Source organism: Pectinophora gossypiella, chromosome 5 (assembly GCF_024362695.1).
Source record: "Pectinophora gossypiella chromosome 5, ilPecGoss1.1, whole genome shotgun sequence".
In the NCBI taxonomy this organism is placed as follows: Eukaryota; Metazoa; Arthropoda; class Insecta; order Lepidoptera; family Gelechiidae; genus Pectinophora; species Pectinophora gossypiella.
The window spans coordinates 11,234,688-11,248,636 of record NC_065408.1 but is presented as its reverse complement, the minus strand read 5'-3'; the positions used below and the strand labels follow the sequence as shown (position 1 = coordinate 11,248,636).

At 34.5% G+C, this 13,949-nt stretch overlaps 3 protein-coding genes across 4 annotated transcripts in view; 2 read left to right on the top strand and 1 right to left on the bottom strand.

The window, feature by feature from the left end:
- Window positions 1-13,949, bottom strand: part of LOC126367076 (cuticle protein-like) — a 94,841-nt gene that overhangs the window by 40,249 nt on the left and 40,643 nt on the right. The window lies entirely within an intron of this gene.
- On the top strand, window positions 1,105-2,913 carry LOC126367118 (cuticle protein 7-like). 2 transcript variants are annotated; one of them, XM_050010528.1, is made up of 4 exons: window positions 1,105-1,179; window positions 1,390-1,569; window positions 2,310-2,476; window positions 2,853-2,913. In XM_050010528.1, exons 1-4 carry the CDS (start codon window positions 1,168-1,170, stop codon window positions 2,911-2,913), a joined length of 420 nt encoding a protein of 139 aa, XP_049866485.1. In that variant the 5' UTR covers window positions 1,105-1,167. The 2 variants fall into 2 exon arrangements, with proteins under 2 accessions (XP_049866485.1, XP_049866486.1); XM_050010529.1 differs by lacking the exon at window positions 2,853-2,913 and having other exon boundaries at window positions 2,310-2,480.
- LOC126367125 (cuticle protein 8-like) lies at window positions 8,218-8,855 on the top strand. The gene is made up of 3 exons (XM_050010537.1): window positions 8,218-8,229; window positions 8,389-8,571; window positions 8,685-8,855. Exons 1-3 carry the CDS (start codon window positions 8,218-8,220, stop codon window positions 8,853-8,855), a joined length of 366 nt encoding a protein of 121 aa, XP_049866494.1.

The following is a 13,949-nucleotide window of genomic DNA, read 5'->3' as shown; positions in this document are numbered from 1 at the left end:
ATTAGATACAAATACATTTATAATCACTATGAACCATGGGGCATATATGGTTTATGATAACACATTTCCAGAAGTAAGTAAATAGTAGGTAGTATAGTAAACAATGCCAATTCTTTACCGTAGCTACAGGAAGTAAAAAGTTCATAGTAGGATATTAATAATTAATATATTTATTATTGTAGTGAATTATTTATTATTTATTTTGTATTGTGTGTTAGGATCGAAGCAAATGGAATTCTATAGTCTCTGCTTACATACATACATAAACTCACGCCTATTTCCCACTGGGGTAAACAGAGACTTGCTTCGATCCTGACACACTTCTCTTGCTTCCTCCACATTCATCAATCGCTTCATACACGCACGCCGACAAAAGCTTTCATTTATGGGTTATGAATGGATCGTTAGCGTGGACGTTTACATGAGCAATGCTGCAAGGCTATTGCTAGTGAGGTGAGTAGAGGATTTTTTAAATTTGCATACACATTATGTCCCTAGATAATGTGTATGTATGTTTCCGTGTACAAGAAATAGAAGGCAGTGTGCCTTTGATTTATTATAGGTCATAAAAGGATATATTATTAGGAGTATTACTTTTTATACAATTATGAAAATCTACGTGAAAGTCATGGTAAACACACTATATAGATATGAATCAAGCAGCATAATTAATTATGTATCAAATCTTGATTTTGGATTTTGGTTGGAGAAAACATTTTAATATTATGGCAATAGACTCGCCCCCTATACCATACGACTTAAACATAGCTAAATGAATGAGTGTACATACAACGTGTCTGTCTACCCCTTTGAGGATACAGGCGCGATGTCATGTTACTTAATGTTGTTATTGTTAAATTTCTGTCACAGCAGGTCAAGTACAAGTAATTAAGATAAAAAGGTATTGGTTCCTATTAGAGGGTAGATAGCGCAATGTCTTTGCGGTGATTGTAATATAACTAGGTATGTCGAGTAAATTGTTTTACGAAACTATTGCAAACACTGCATACTTGATTCCGGAGATAATTTTTACTGCTATAATTTAGAGTGAAATCAATATTGCCTTGATCAAACGTTGTATAGTATAAAAGACGTCGACCAAAAGTACAATGTATCAGTTCATTTGTTAACTTGCGAGCATTAACAACAGCTAAAAATTAAATAAAAATGATCTCAAAGGTAATCGTTTGTTTACTTTTGTATTTATTGCCTTTTAAAAAGTCACTGTACATTCTTAATAATTTCTAAAGACTTTATGTACTGAGCTAAAGCTAAATAAATTATGTTCCGGACACATTTATCACGATAAAAATTACAAAAAAGACAGATTTCAATTACAGTTTCAATCTAAGCTTAAAAATATACTAAAATCCTCCTCAATTACTTCAGGTATTGTGTTTTGCCGCCCTTCTGGCCGCTGCGGCCGCCCAATATGGTCACGACCACGGACATGGACACGCTTACTCCTCGCAGAGCATCCACCGTCACGACGGCCCCGCCCACGAGGTGGTCATCCACGGACATGGTCATGATGGTCATGGTCACGGACACGGACATGTCGATTACTATGTAAGTTGAAGCTTTAATGGTACAATTGAATTTGAAGAAGTTTATTTAAAATTGTATTAAGTTGGAATACAATTGAAGAAGTTTATTTAAAATTGTATTAAGTTGGAAATGGCGGGTAAGTACTTAATTTAATATGTAATTACTTAATGTTTAAAGTCGTGAGCCTTTTTTTTCTGATTTGTCGCAGATGGCATTAACTACTTAGCCGGACAAATGTGGAGCGGTGAGGGCTCTCACCCGGTAATCATGAGCTTATGTTATGATCTTATTAGGTTGTATTACTAATGCAGAAAAATCTTTTCTACGATTAAGATTTTTTATATACATAATTTGTTTAAATAGTTCTGTGATGATAATAATCGACTACGAAAATCACAATCTTTTGCCACGATTGACAGTTCTATGTTGTTGTCATTAAAGTAGTTGTAAAAACATATTCAGTGTTACTACAAAACAAAGACTAAAAGATAAACTATGTTTAAAATATAATCCGTATACGAAAGAAGTCCCGAAGGCCGCGGCGCTATTGTCGCAGATTCTGCATAGAATTATTATGACTTGTCAAGTTAGTTTCATTAAAATCCGCCGACTTCTTTCGTGGTGCGAAATACTATTTAAAACCTAGTTTATTTTTAGTTTGTGTTTTGTAGTAACACTGATTGTGTTTAAAAATAATTACAGTTGACTATGTGTGACTGCGTTATCTACCTTATACCAATACTTACTTTTTTTACTTATAGGCGCACCCCAAATACGAGTTCGAATACAAGGTGGAGGACCATCACACTGGTGACCACAAGTCTCAGCACGAGTCCCGCGACGGTGACCACGTGAAGGGATACTACTCGCTGCATCAGCCTGATGGCTCCATCAGAGACGTGCACTACCACGGTGACAAGCACTCCGGGTAAGATGTTTTATCTTTTTTATAAAAAAAAGTTATTCAAGAATATCTAATATAAAATGTAGATTCTATAGTAAAGGAGCACAACTTCAAAAGTAACTAAACCAGGTAATCTTTGCTAAGGCAAGTACAAGTAACGCCAATCCTAACTACTAGTATGTGTGGCGCAAGAGTGTGTATACTTTACACTTGCTACGATCCTGAGACATCACTTTCGTTTGTTTCACTCTACTCGATGTGTTCATAGAGTCTTTTGTAATTATTTCTTTTTATTTTGATGCAATAAATATATTTGTATTGTATTGTATTTGTATACCATGTATTCTTAGCTTACCAAAAAATATATTAACTTTCATTTTTCTACCACCTTCTTTTACAGTTTCCACGCCGACGTGAAGTACAGCACCCACCACATCGTGCCCCATCATCATCATCATTAAGACTAATGATTGAATGTTAATGCCTGTACATACCTGTGATCTTTATTGTTCTCTTATTTTATAATATTTTCTAACCTTTTATAAATACCAAATAAAAGCTCATTAATTAAAAAATATGCGACTTTAATTTTAAGTCTCGAATTATTATAAAACCTAAAAAAAAACCTTTACGCACTTAATATTTTCCAAAATATTAACCTGAAATATAGAACGCCTATATTTTATATATTGATAAAAACTTTTATCTAACTACCCACGGTGGAGCAGCGTGGAGGAGTATGCTCCATACCCTCTCCGGTTGATTGATGGAAGACCTGGGTCCAGTAGTAGGATGATTATGATATTATGTTATTTGACAATAACTTACTACTATTACTAACAAAATATGGATAAATATCTGAAAATAAATATTTCATTCATTCATTCATTCATTCTTACTGACTATTTAAAACTAATTTAACTGTGGGTCTGATAATTGTTTGCGCTCCAATAAATTATTGCTCACCAAACTGGCTATCTTAATCTACACACCATAGAGCACAACGATTTTTCTGGTCTGGAATGGATGGTTTATAAGAGTGTTTGCGGCTCGATACGTGCATCTTATAAGACCTAAAACATGGTTAGGTAAATAGTACAATGATAAATTATACAAACTGTTTAAATTATATAAATGACGATCTTAAATTTAATTATGTTTTAAATTGAATAAAGGTTTTATTAATTTTACAAAATAGCTGTGCAGGGATAGGCTATCAAATTTCAAACGCGTTAAACACTGTGTTAGGAATAAAATAAGTACGTTGGTTTAAAACTTATTCAATCTGTAACTTTAGATTTTTCATGCTGTTAGTTCTATATTCACTGATACATACCTAATACAAATGATATAGTTAGGGTATATTTACAAACAGCATTAATTAATGAAAAAAAAACAGCGCAGCATTGTAATGATTTATTTAATGGGTTTCCACACGATGTTTTCCTTCACCGCTGAGCACGTGATAACTATTTTTGATCCAAACATGAATTCGATTCCAATTTCTGAAATTATAGGTTTAGGGCCGTGCTGGATCGAAACTGCGGCCCCACAGTGAGAGTCTGGGCTACCACGGCTCGAGTAATTCCTAACTATATCTGAGTAATTTATATATATGTGAGTAATTTATTTATTTACTCAATAATTTAAAACAATAGAAACATGTAGCTTATAAATAAAAGTGTGATGCTCTGTCGCGGGGCCACCACCTCCAATTCTGTTGAAAACGATATAGATTAATGTACGTACCATGTACATAGTGTACGTGAAGAGATTTTATGTGTACGTGCTATAATTAGAAAGAAAACAACAAATTAAAGTGGCTTCGCTGGAGAGCATACTCCCCAGCGAAGCCACTCAGTTTGCATACTTCAAGATGTTTTCTTGTGCGATGCGCAAAAGTAGGGCGCAAGCTCAGCTAGAATAACTTGTACGTACGTAAACCGTACAATTGTAATGATTCCTAGAAATATCCTTCTTTTATTAATATAATTCTGTACGTATGCGACGACATCCAAATAGCATACCGAATATTCAATTTGGGTACCGGATATCAAATACCAACCGAATATTCGGCGCATCTCTATTTAAACAAGAATATAGGATCCACGGTTATAACGTACATGGTACGTACAGTAATCTATATCGATTTCAACTGAATTGGAGGTGGTGGCCCCGCGACAGAGCATCACACAAATAAAACCCCTCCTCCAATGCGGCACATCGAGGCAAGGTGCCCAACAAGCTGGCATCATTGCCTCTATGTTACTCTTTGACAAAAATAACTACCTTTTTTGCATTCCCCGAAGCCCCACTGGGAAGCATTGAAAGATCCTTAACTAACAAAATACTAGCTTCAATTACAAAGGATTTAATACATTCACATGTGATTCAGACATAATTTGACGAATACCTGTAGAAAACTTAACAAACCCATTTCTTGACAATTAGGTTTAAAAGCCTCTTATTACAAATAATTAACAATATACTATAATTAACAAGCTCTAAATCTGTCGCAATGTCACACAAGCGAGCGAAAGTATTTCGGACACATTTTTACGAAATAATTACAAACCTACATGTTCTTATTAGGCCGGTAGATAATACGAAACCGATTCACCTTACTGTATAAAAGGCGTAGAGTACACAAAAATGTTATCAGTTCACTACTGAATTCAGTGTCCTAAAGGCAAAAGCTGAAAATAACAATAACAATGATGTCAAAGGTAAAAATACTTTATAAAATACACAGCTGTTTTAAATAAAACAAATAATATAACTAAATATCCTTTTTTAGAATTCCAATAAAATAATAAACCATATAAAATTACAGGCCCTTTGCCTCGTTGCTCTGGTGGCCGCTGTTACCGCCCAGCATGGTCACAATGATCACCATGGACACGGACACGTCGCGTACTCCTCGCAGAGCATCCACCGTCACGACGGACCCGCCCACGAGGTCGTCCACGAAGAACATGACAAACATGGACACGTTCATAAAGTCATCGATTATTATGTAAGTCAAGTAACGCATAATAAGAAGACCAAAAGTTGCTAAAAATAAGTACGTGTACTCTACACGTGGGAACAACGTAAGCGGCGAAAAAATCTAAGTCTACGAGAATAATCATATATAAAACTTTATGTTTTTTTTTTTCAACACAGGCTTACCCTAAATACGAATTCGAGTACAAAGTGGAAGACAAGCACACTGGCGACATCAAGTCGCAGCACGAGACCCGTAACGGCGACGTCGTCAAGGGCTACTACGCTCTGCATGAGCCCCATGGCTCCGTCAGGGAGGTGCACTACGAAAGTGACAAAAAGACTGGGTAAATACAGAATATTTTTTACAAATTGCCGATTATTATTCATGTAAATTTTAAATGACAAAAAAAAGACAATCATAATTTTACTTGATAGTGTAATTTTATCTTATTGACAATATCATGAAGTTGTATGAATGATTTTCTGTCGAACACCTTAATATTATAAAAATATATATTTCTGCCCCCAGTTTCCAAGCCACCGTGAAGCACGGCACCCACCACGTGGTCCCCGAGCACCACCACCACTGAGAGATGTTCAACGTTAACTAGTATTTAATGTATATCTGTGATGTTGTTTTCGATACCGTTATGTAAGAATAGGTTCAGCTAATAAAATATTTAAAAAACAGCCAATTCGATTTTATTTTATGAAAAGTCTAAAAGACAAAAAAAGACATAATATAACAGATTGACGATTCAATGTGTAACTATGTTACTTACTGAATAAAGATATTTTTGAATTTGAATTGAATCAAAAAATACTCATTCAGAAGTATAAATACAATAACTATTGAAATCTTTTCATTTATTTGCTATCAAGTGATAAAATCTATCTCTCATTGTGATGTTGTTAATCGCAAGTTTTAACGTGAGTTATGAATTTGTAAAATAGTACGTTAAGTATTCATGAACTTGTATACTTTTATTAATCGAGGCTCCTGAAAGCTTCAGATACGTACTAAGACCAGCCAAGTAAATATTTTCCTCAAGACAAAAAATATCCAAGCAAATAATGTAGTATATCCCTACCACTAAGATAATTTTTCATTTCATTTTCAATAACTATTAATGTAATGTAATGCATACAACAATCAATGAAAATGAAATAATATGCAGATATGGCTTTTACATAATTTTTTTTTATAATACTCGTCTCAGGAGTAGAAACACCTAAAATTGTGAATGGCAAATGAAGTTCAAAGTCAAAAAGAAGACCTGCTTATTTCTAGGTACTTAATTTAAAAAAATATTTACTGCCGAATTCCTAAAGTTGATCCTTGCAGGGAAAAATCCGGAATAATGGACATGAAGATCATTGTACATAATATATAATAATGATTATTTATTTTTTAAGTATCCACCAAGAAACAAAAGACGCGGCCTTCGTGGTTCAGTGATTGAGGTTTTTGCTCACGATCCGGAGGTCCCAGCTTCGTATCCCGGTGGGACAAATCACTTTGTGATGCCTAGTTTGGTTAGAAAATATAATGTACATACCTAATAATATCATGCACATTTAAATGTGCATTGCTGCAGGTTTTTTTTTAACCAGCCCCAGACTTTTGTGAAGGCATTGACGAGGCCTTAGATGGAGCGAGCTCGCCCAGAAGGTGCCTGTACACTCTGACCTTGAAAGCACCAGGGTTATAAGCATTCAAAAATACGTATACAGAAGACGCCAAAGAATTCCACTCCCATTTTGACCAGCCGAGATCTTCCGAGGAACAAGTTAATAAAATCTACTTTAATTTGTTTTTGAAGATGTTCAAATTATTATTTTTACAACGTAAAGTTCTCAATTACCACCTACACAGATTGCATACGGGCTACGGTATCTTTTGTTTTGACCGCAAACTTGGCCAAGAGTTACGGTATGAATCGCTAACAGATTGGTCAGAGTAGCAAATTACCAGAAAACAATTAAGTGACACATATTCTTAATAAACGATAATGAATGACCAACTGTGTTATCAGTCAAACATGTTGATATTTTTATTTCATCGAGATCAAATTCATGTAACGGAGCTGTCACGCCTAATAGCTATATCAACATTAAATAATACTGTGGCGTCCTCTAATAATAAATACTTTCTTTCTTTCTTAATAATATAACGATATAATAATATAACGGCCTTCGTAGTCCAGTGGTTGAGCGTTGGGCAGATATCACAAAAATCACTTTGTGATCCCTAGTTGATTACCTGATTGTCCGAAAGTAAGATGATCCGTGTTTCGGAAGGCACGTTAAATAGTTGATCCCGGTGAGTAATCGTTACATGAGCTATGTCAGGGGCCTTTGGCGGCTCAATAATTACCCTGACACCAGGGTGGATGAGACTGGTATTCCACCTCACGACTCACATGATATGAAGAACATTAAATATGCGTCGGTGGTGGCAAGAAATTATCTGGGCATTACATTTAATTAGGTAATGTAATACCTGTCATAACAATATAAAAAAATGACAACAATTATATTATAATTCGCATTATGTGGGTAATGTGGGAACAATCTGTATCAATGTCACTCAAGTGAGTGTAAGTATTTCAAACAAAAGTTTTTACGAAACAAGTACCAGTTTTGTACTCGTTTGGTCTGGATATACGAAATCAATGCACCTTAATATGATATAAAAGAAGTAGAGTAAACGAAATTGTTATCAGTTCCTTACTGGTTACAGTGCCATAAAGACACCAGCTAAAAGAATATTTAAAATGATGTCAAAGGTACTTACAAAATATTTTGCTTGGCATTACGTAATTACTTACAAGATTAATTACTTTGCAAATATGGCCGTAAGCTCCCCTAATAAAATAAAATAAATATTTTTTTAAGTTAGAAAAGAAGAAGTTTTTAAAGTCAAACCCTTTTAACGTCAATTTCAGATCCTATGCCTCGTTGCTATGGTGGCCGCTGTTACCGCCCAGCATGGTCACAATGATCACCACGGACACGGACACGTCGCGTACTCCTCGCAGAGCATCCACCGTCATGACGGACCCGCCCACGAGGTCGTCCACGAAGAACATGACAAACATGGACATGTACACAAAGTCGTCGATTATTACGTAAGTTAGCAATTAGGCATATTGTAAATATTAAGCTCGAAAGATGTCAACTTACTATAAATAAAAGGTGACACGTGGGAATAGTAAAACTTACATATTCTTTTTCAACTCAGGCGTATCCTAAATATGCGTTTGAATACAAAGTGGAGGACAAGCACACCGGCGACATCAAGTCGCAGCACGAGACACGTGACGGCGACGTCGTCAAGGGCTACTACGCTTTGCATGAACCCCATGGCTCCGTCAGGGAGGTGCACTACGAAAGCGACAAGAAGACTGGGTAAGCAGAAAATATATTTTTAATGGTAATTTCGAGTTAGATTTGGCATTTTCTGCTTGACTGTGTTAATGTGTCCAAGCGCCTAATAGTGTAACTTACGTTTCTATCACAACCAAAATTTCTACAATTTTGATTGGTTGACAATGACAGCTCCTGCCAATGTATTGAAATTTCAGCCAATCCCATGACAGGATTTCAAGTCAAGATCAAAACTGAGTTATACGCACGCACCCCACTCAGTTGGTATCTTCTTTCAAGTTTTGATTAAAATTATCAACAAGATTTTGAGTTATTATGGACTCTCTGTATGTCTAACGTAACTATTTCGTTTCTGAAGCCCCTTTAATATTTATCTATATTATTTTCCTTCCCCCAGTTTCCAAGCCACCGTGAAACACGGCACCCACCACGTGGTCCCCGAGCACCACCACCACCACTGAGAGATGTTCAACGTTAACTAGTATTTAGTGCAATCTGTGATGTTGTTTTGGATTCCGTTATGTTTGTGTATATAATAAAATTTTTGAAAAAATACCAAGTTATATTTGATTTCTAAAAATTAAACACCTGTCTCAATTTTAAATAATATATATTATTTAACTAATATTATATGAATTAGAAAGTATACTATTAAAATGTAGTGATCGGAGTCTCCTTGTATGTTAATGAAAAATCAGGCGGGATGCATATTGTATTTTTATGTATAAGTATTTACTCATAAAGAGAGAAGAATACGAAAAAGCACGTTACAATCGCCCAAAATTTGCCTATGACTAAGCCAAATTACTACGAAATATTCAATTATTTTTATGGAAATAACTCGAGAAACTCACAATCACTGAGAGAAACAATCGAAGAAAAGACTGCCTTATTACACAAATAATTGTATGAAGCAAATGTAATGAATTGTCAACAATAAAATATTTTAATTTATGTGCTCTATGCAAAGGATGTTTCGCAAATATATTTTTTTTACATTTGATATAACTTATGAACTTATGACGATTACGGCGATGTTTATTCTATCTATTATAAAAGGATGTCCTGAAAACAAATACTACTAAAGGTATTGAAAGCTATTTGAAGCAAACCTACAAATATAACGGAGAAAAACAGCTACAGATAAGACGTCGAATATAAGATAATATAAGTACTTACACGACTATATTCAAATTGAGGTAATTAGAGGTACATCCATCGCAAGATGAACTAAGTAGGTACCCACGCTTCACTGAGTAAAGTATCAGTATATACTAGTTATGATCTGAAATCAAGGCATTAAGAATATTAAGAATAGTATAATCAAGAATAGTTAGTATAGAAGACAAACTGATTAAATGCGGTCACTTTCCAAAATACTGTATTGAATTTGGTGAATTACATAACTTTGACATTATCCATATCTCCGTAGCTTGAAAACTATAACTAGCATAAAATTTTTAATGATTTACTTATAGGTATTTTTTAATTTAGTTTTTGGTGTAGAACATTTTGTTCTAACTAGTATAGTTTGCCACAAATTTTTAATCGTAAATAAAAATTACTGCATTTGTATGAAACTTGTTAAGCTTAGCGTGCCCGGAGGACGCATGCTAAAGCTGTCTGACGTGTAATTTTATCTTATTAGATATTGGGTTAGCTAAAATTTGATGCAATTTTGAAGCGGGAAGTGATGACAGAAAATAAAATTAGCAACATTGGAATGCTACCGCTCAACCTATCAACAGGGCTTCATTATATTTTTTATTATTTTTCCATTTTCATCCGGGAAGAAATGACTGATAGATTTTGCGTCTGGCCCGGGGACTATTAGAGCAACACGGTCCGTTGTATCGCTTTCCTGGCTTTGGATCCTCTAAACGTCAATTTTCGCTACGATGAGCCTTTTTACAGCGAGTGACTTGACGACGAGTTTCTCTACGGTGAGTTCGCCTTATTACTGCATAAATAAAATAATAAATCAAATCTGCAATTATTTAATTCAAAATATTTATTACTTACAGAGTCATTATACTAGGGTAGTTTCCAACTAGTCAAATCAGTTACTTTTTACTAAACGTCTAAACATGAAATTACTATGGAATTTGTATGAAAAAGCAACCTTTGGTGTCAAAGATAAAGTGACAAAATGTCGCTCTAATTATTAATTTTTTTCTTTATTAAAATTCATAAATAAGGTAAATAGAAATAACGGTTTTTGTCACATTTAAATCTGTCTTTAATCAGAAATTCATAATTTATTTATGACCTAAGAAACTATTGTGTTTTGAACTGTACAAACAAATGACAGATGCAAAGTAGAGCCACTCATTAAAAAGAGATTTGCCATACCGGGAATTCAAATTCAAATTCAAAAATATCTTTATTCAGTAGGCAACATAGTTACACTTTGAATCGTCAATTTTTACATAACCAACGTCTTATCCGCCTAAAACTACTGCAGCTTCTCACAACTTGTATAGCCGGGGAAAATAAGCTGCAAGAAAAATCTCGGCACAGGGTCGTAGACATTTTTTTTTAATAAACATATACGTCAAATATTGTTATTCAATTGAGTCATTTAGCTGCCTAATATCAGTTCTCAGACTACTAAGTAATCACTAAACTTATAATAACCTTCGAGCACGACGTTCGACGTTCGGGGAGTCCGACTCATAACTATAATTCAATACTTGATATTGCACTCACAAACAATAGCATAAAGTAAGAAAAGCAAATACAATAATTCATACAGTAGAGAAAGTGAAGGTACTAATCATGCTAAAGCAACGCCCTAAGTAGAAGAATAGTAATCAATAGGTATGTTATACGCTTAAATAATTTATGTCTTATTGAGTAATGTAGGTAATACCTATTATAACGAAATTAAAACTCGACAACAATTACAGTATAGTTCGCATTATGTAGGTATAATCTGTATCAATGTCACTCAAGTGAGTGTATTTCAAACAAAAGTTTTTACGAAACAAGTACAAGTTTCGTACTCGTTTGGTCTGGATATACGAAATCAATGCACCTTAATATGATATAAAAGAAGTAGAGTAAACGAAATTGTTATCAGTTCCTTACTGGATACAGTGCCATAAAGACAACAGCTTTAAACCATTAAAAATGGCCTCCAAGGTACAGGAGCATATTATTTTTTTCATACATTTTTACTACATATTTTAAGGCTTAAAAAGCAAAATTATAATATAACTAATATTTCTTAACTTCAATTTCAGATCCTTTGCCTCGTAGCTCTGGTGGCCGCTGTAACCGCCCAGCATGGTCAAAATGATCACCACGGACACGGACACGTCGCGTACTCCTCGCAGAGCATCCACCGTTATGACGGACCCGCCCACGAGGTCGTCCACGAAGTACATGACAAACATGGACACGTTCATAAAGTCGTCGATTATTACGTAAGTAAATAACTAACATATCGAGTTTAAGAAAATTGGAAAAATAAGCCGAAATTTGTGAGGACAGTAAAGTTAAATATTTTATTTTTCAATTCAGGCGTATCCCAAATACGATTTCGAGTATAAAGTGGAGGACAAGCACACCGGCGACATCAAGTCGCAGCACGAGACACGTGACGGCGACGTCGTCAAGGGCTACTACGCTTTGCATGAGCCGCATGGTTCCGTGAGGGAGGTGCACTACCACAGCGACAAGAAGACTGGGTAAGTAAGCAGCAAATAACAGTACATGGACTTAATTTTGTAATCATCAAAGTATAAAAAATATCGAACGCTTTCTGTGTTTATTCTATGGTTTGATTAGAAAGTACTTTCAACCACCTTTGTCCTTTTTCATTATAAACAAGAAAGTAGGTACAAAGTTAAGCAAAAGCCTGTACATATTTGTAAACAAGGTATTGAATATATAATACCTTACTGTAGATTTATTTGTACGAGTACCTATTACTTACCAGAAAGCTCACTGAAGCTTGGGTGGGTACTCAGTTTATCTTGGGATGGATGTACCTCTGACTGGCCAAATTGCTACTACAGTTTTGAGCTTATATAAAGTAAGATTTTCTAGTTTTGATTACAATATTTTATTGTTTTTTTCCAGTTTCCAAGCCACCGTGAAGCACGGCACCCACCACGTGGTCCCCGAGCACCACCACAACCACTGAGAGATGTTCAAATGTTTACTCTAACTTAAAATGATCTGTGATGTAGTTGATTATTTTGTTACATTTTTTATACTTAATTAAAACATTATAAAAGAAACTTTTTTGTTTTTATCATACATTAAACATTCCTTGTTTAGAATTTCATAATCAGGTTTTTTTTTTCACGTTTGAGTACTTGCAATCATTTTACGACATTCATCATCATCACTAATTTAAGAGCCACGTTGGTGTCGGTGTAGCATTCTCCATGGTACCTTTTTAGGGAATCCCTTTTGCTTCCCGCCCGCAATACTCTGTCTGACGAGTGTGGGATGGCGCCTGGAGTAGTCTCTTTCAAAGCCGTACTCAGACTCCAACACAACCATATTGATATTTACCCGACAAGTTATTAACCTTAAACAAAATAGTAAAAGTAAACTGGATAGGAGATATCAATCTGTCAAAGTGCCAACCAAGCTCCAATAAAAAAACCAACATTAAAAAGTATGTGCTTACTAAACTATCAAACTATAAGGGCCACTTGGTGCATAATTATAGAGATAATCTCACAATATTTATTAAAATAAATAATATTTGTTAATGATTTTTTTAATTCCATTTATACATATAATAGGAGATTTTTTTGTCTTTCAATACTGAAACATAATACTTAATTGTCTCGATAGGCAACATACGATATCAAAAGTTAAAAATAATAAAAGACTTCAAAAAACATACTTTAGTTAACAACTTTTTTATGACTTTGATCATGGAGTATTTATTTACAATTTCAATGGCCAAGTTAGGTGAGCATACCATTATACTCGTATATTAAAAAAGCGACATTAATACTGCAGCTTAGTTACGACAGTTTGCAGAATAACAGCAGACCATATAATATCTGGTAATTTTCTTATTCTTAATACAAAAAAAATAAAAGGTAAGTTTTACAAATAAATTTATTTATATTTATTTTATTTGTAAAAGTTA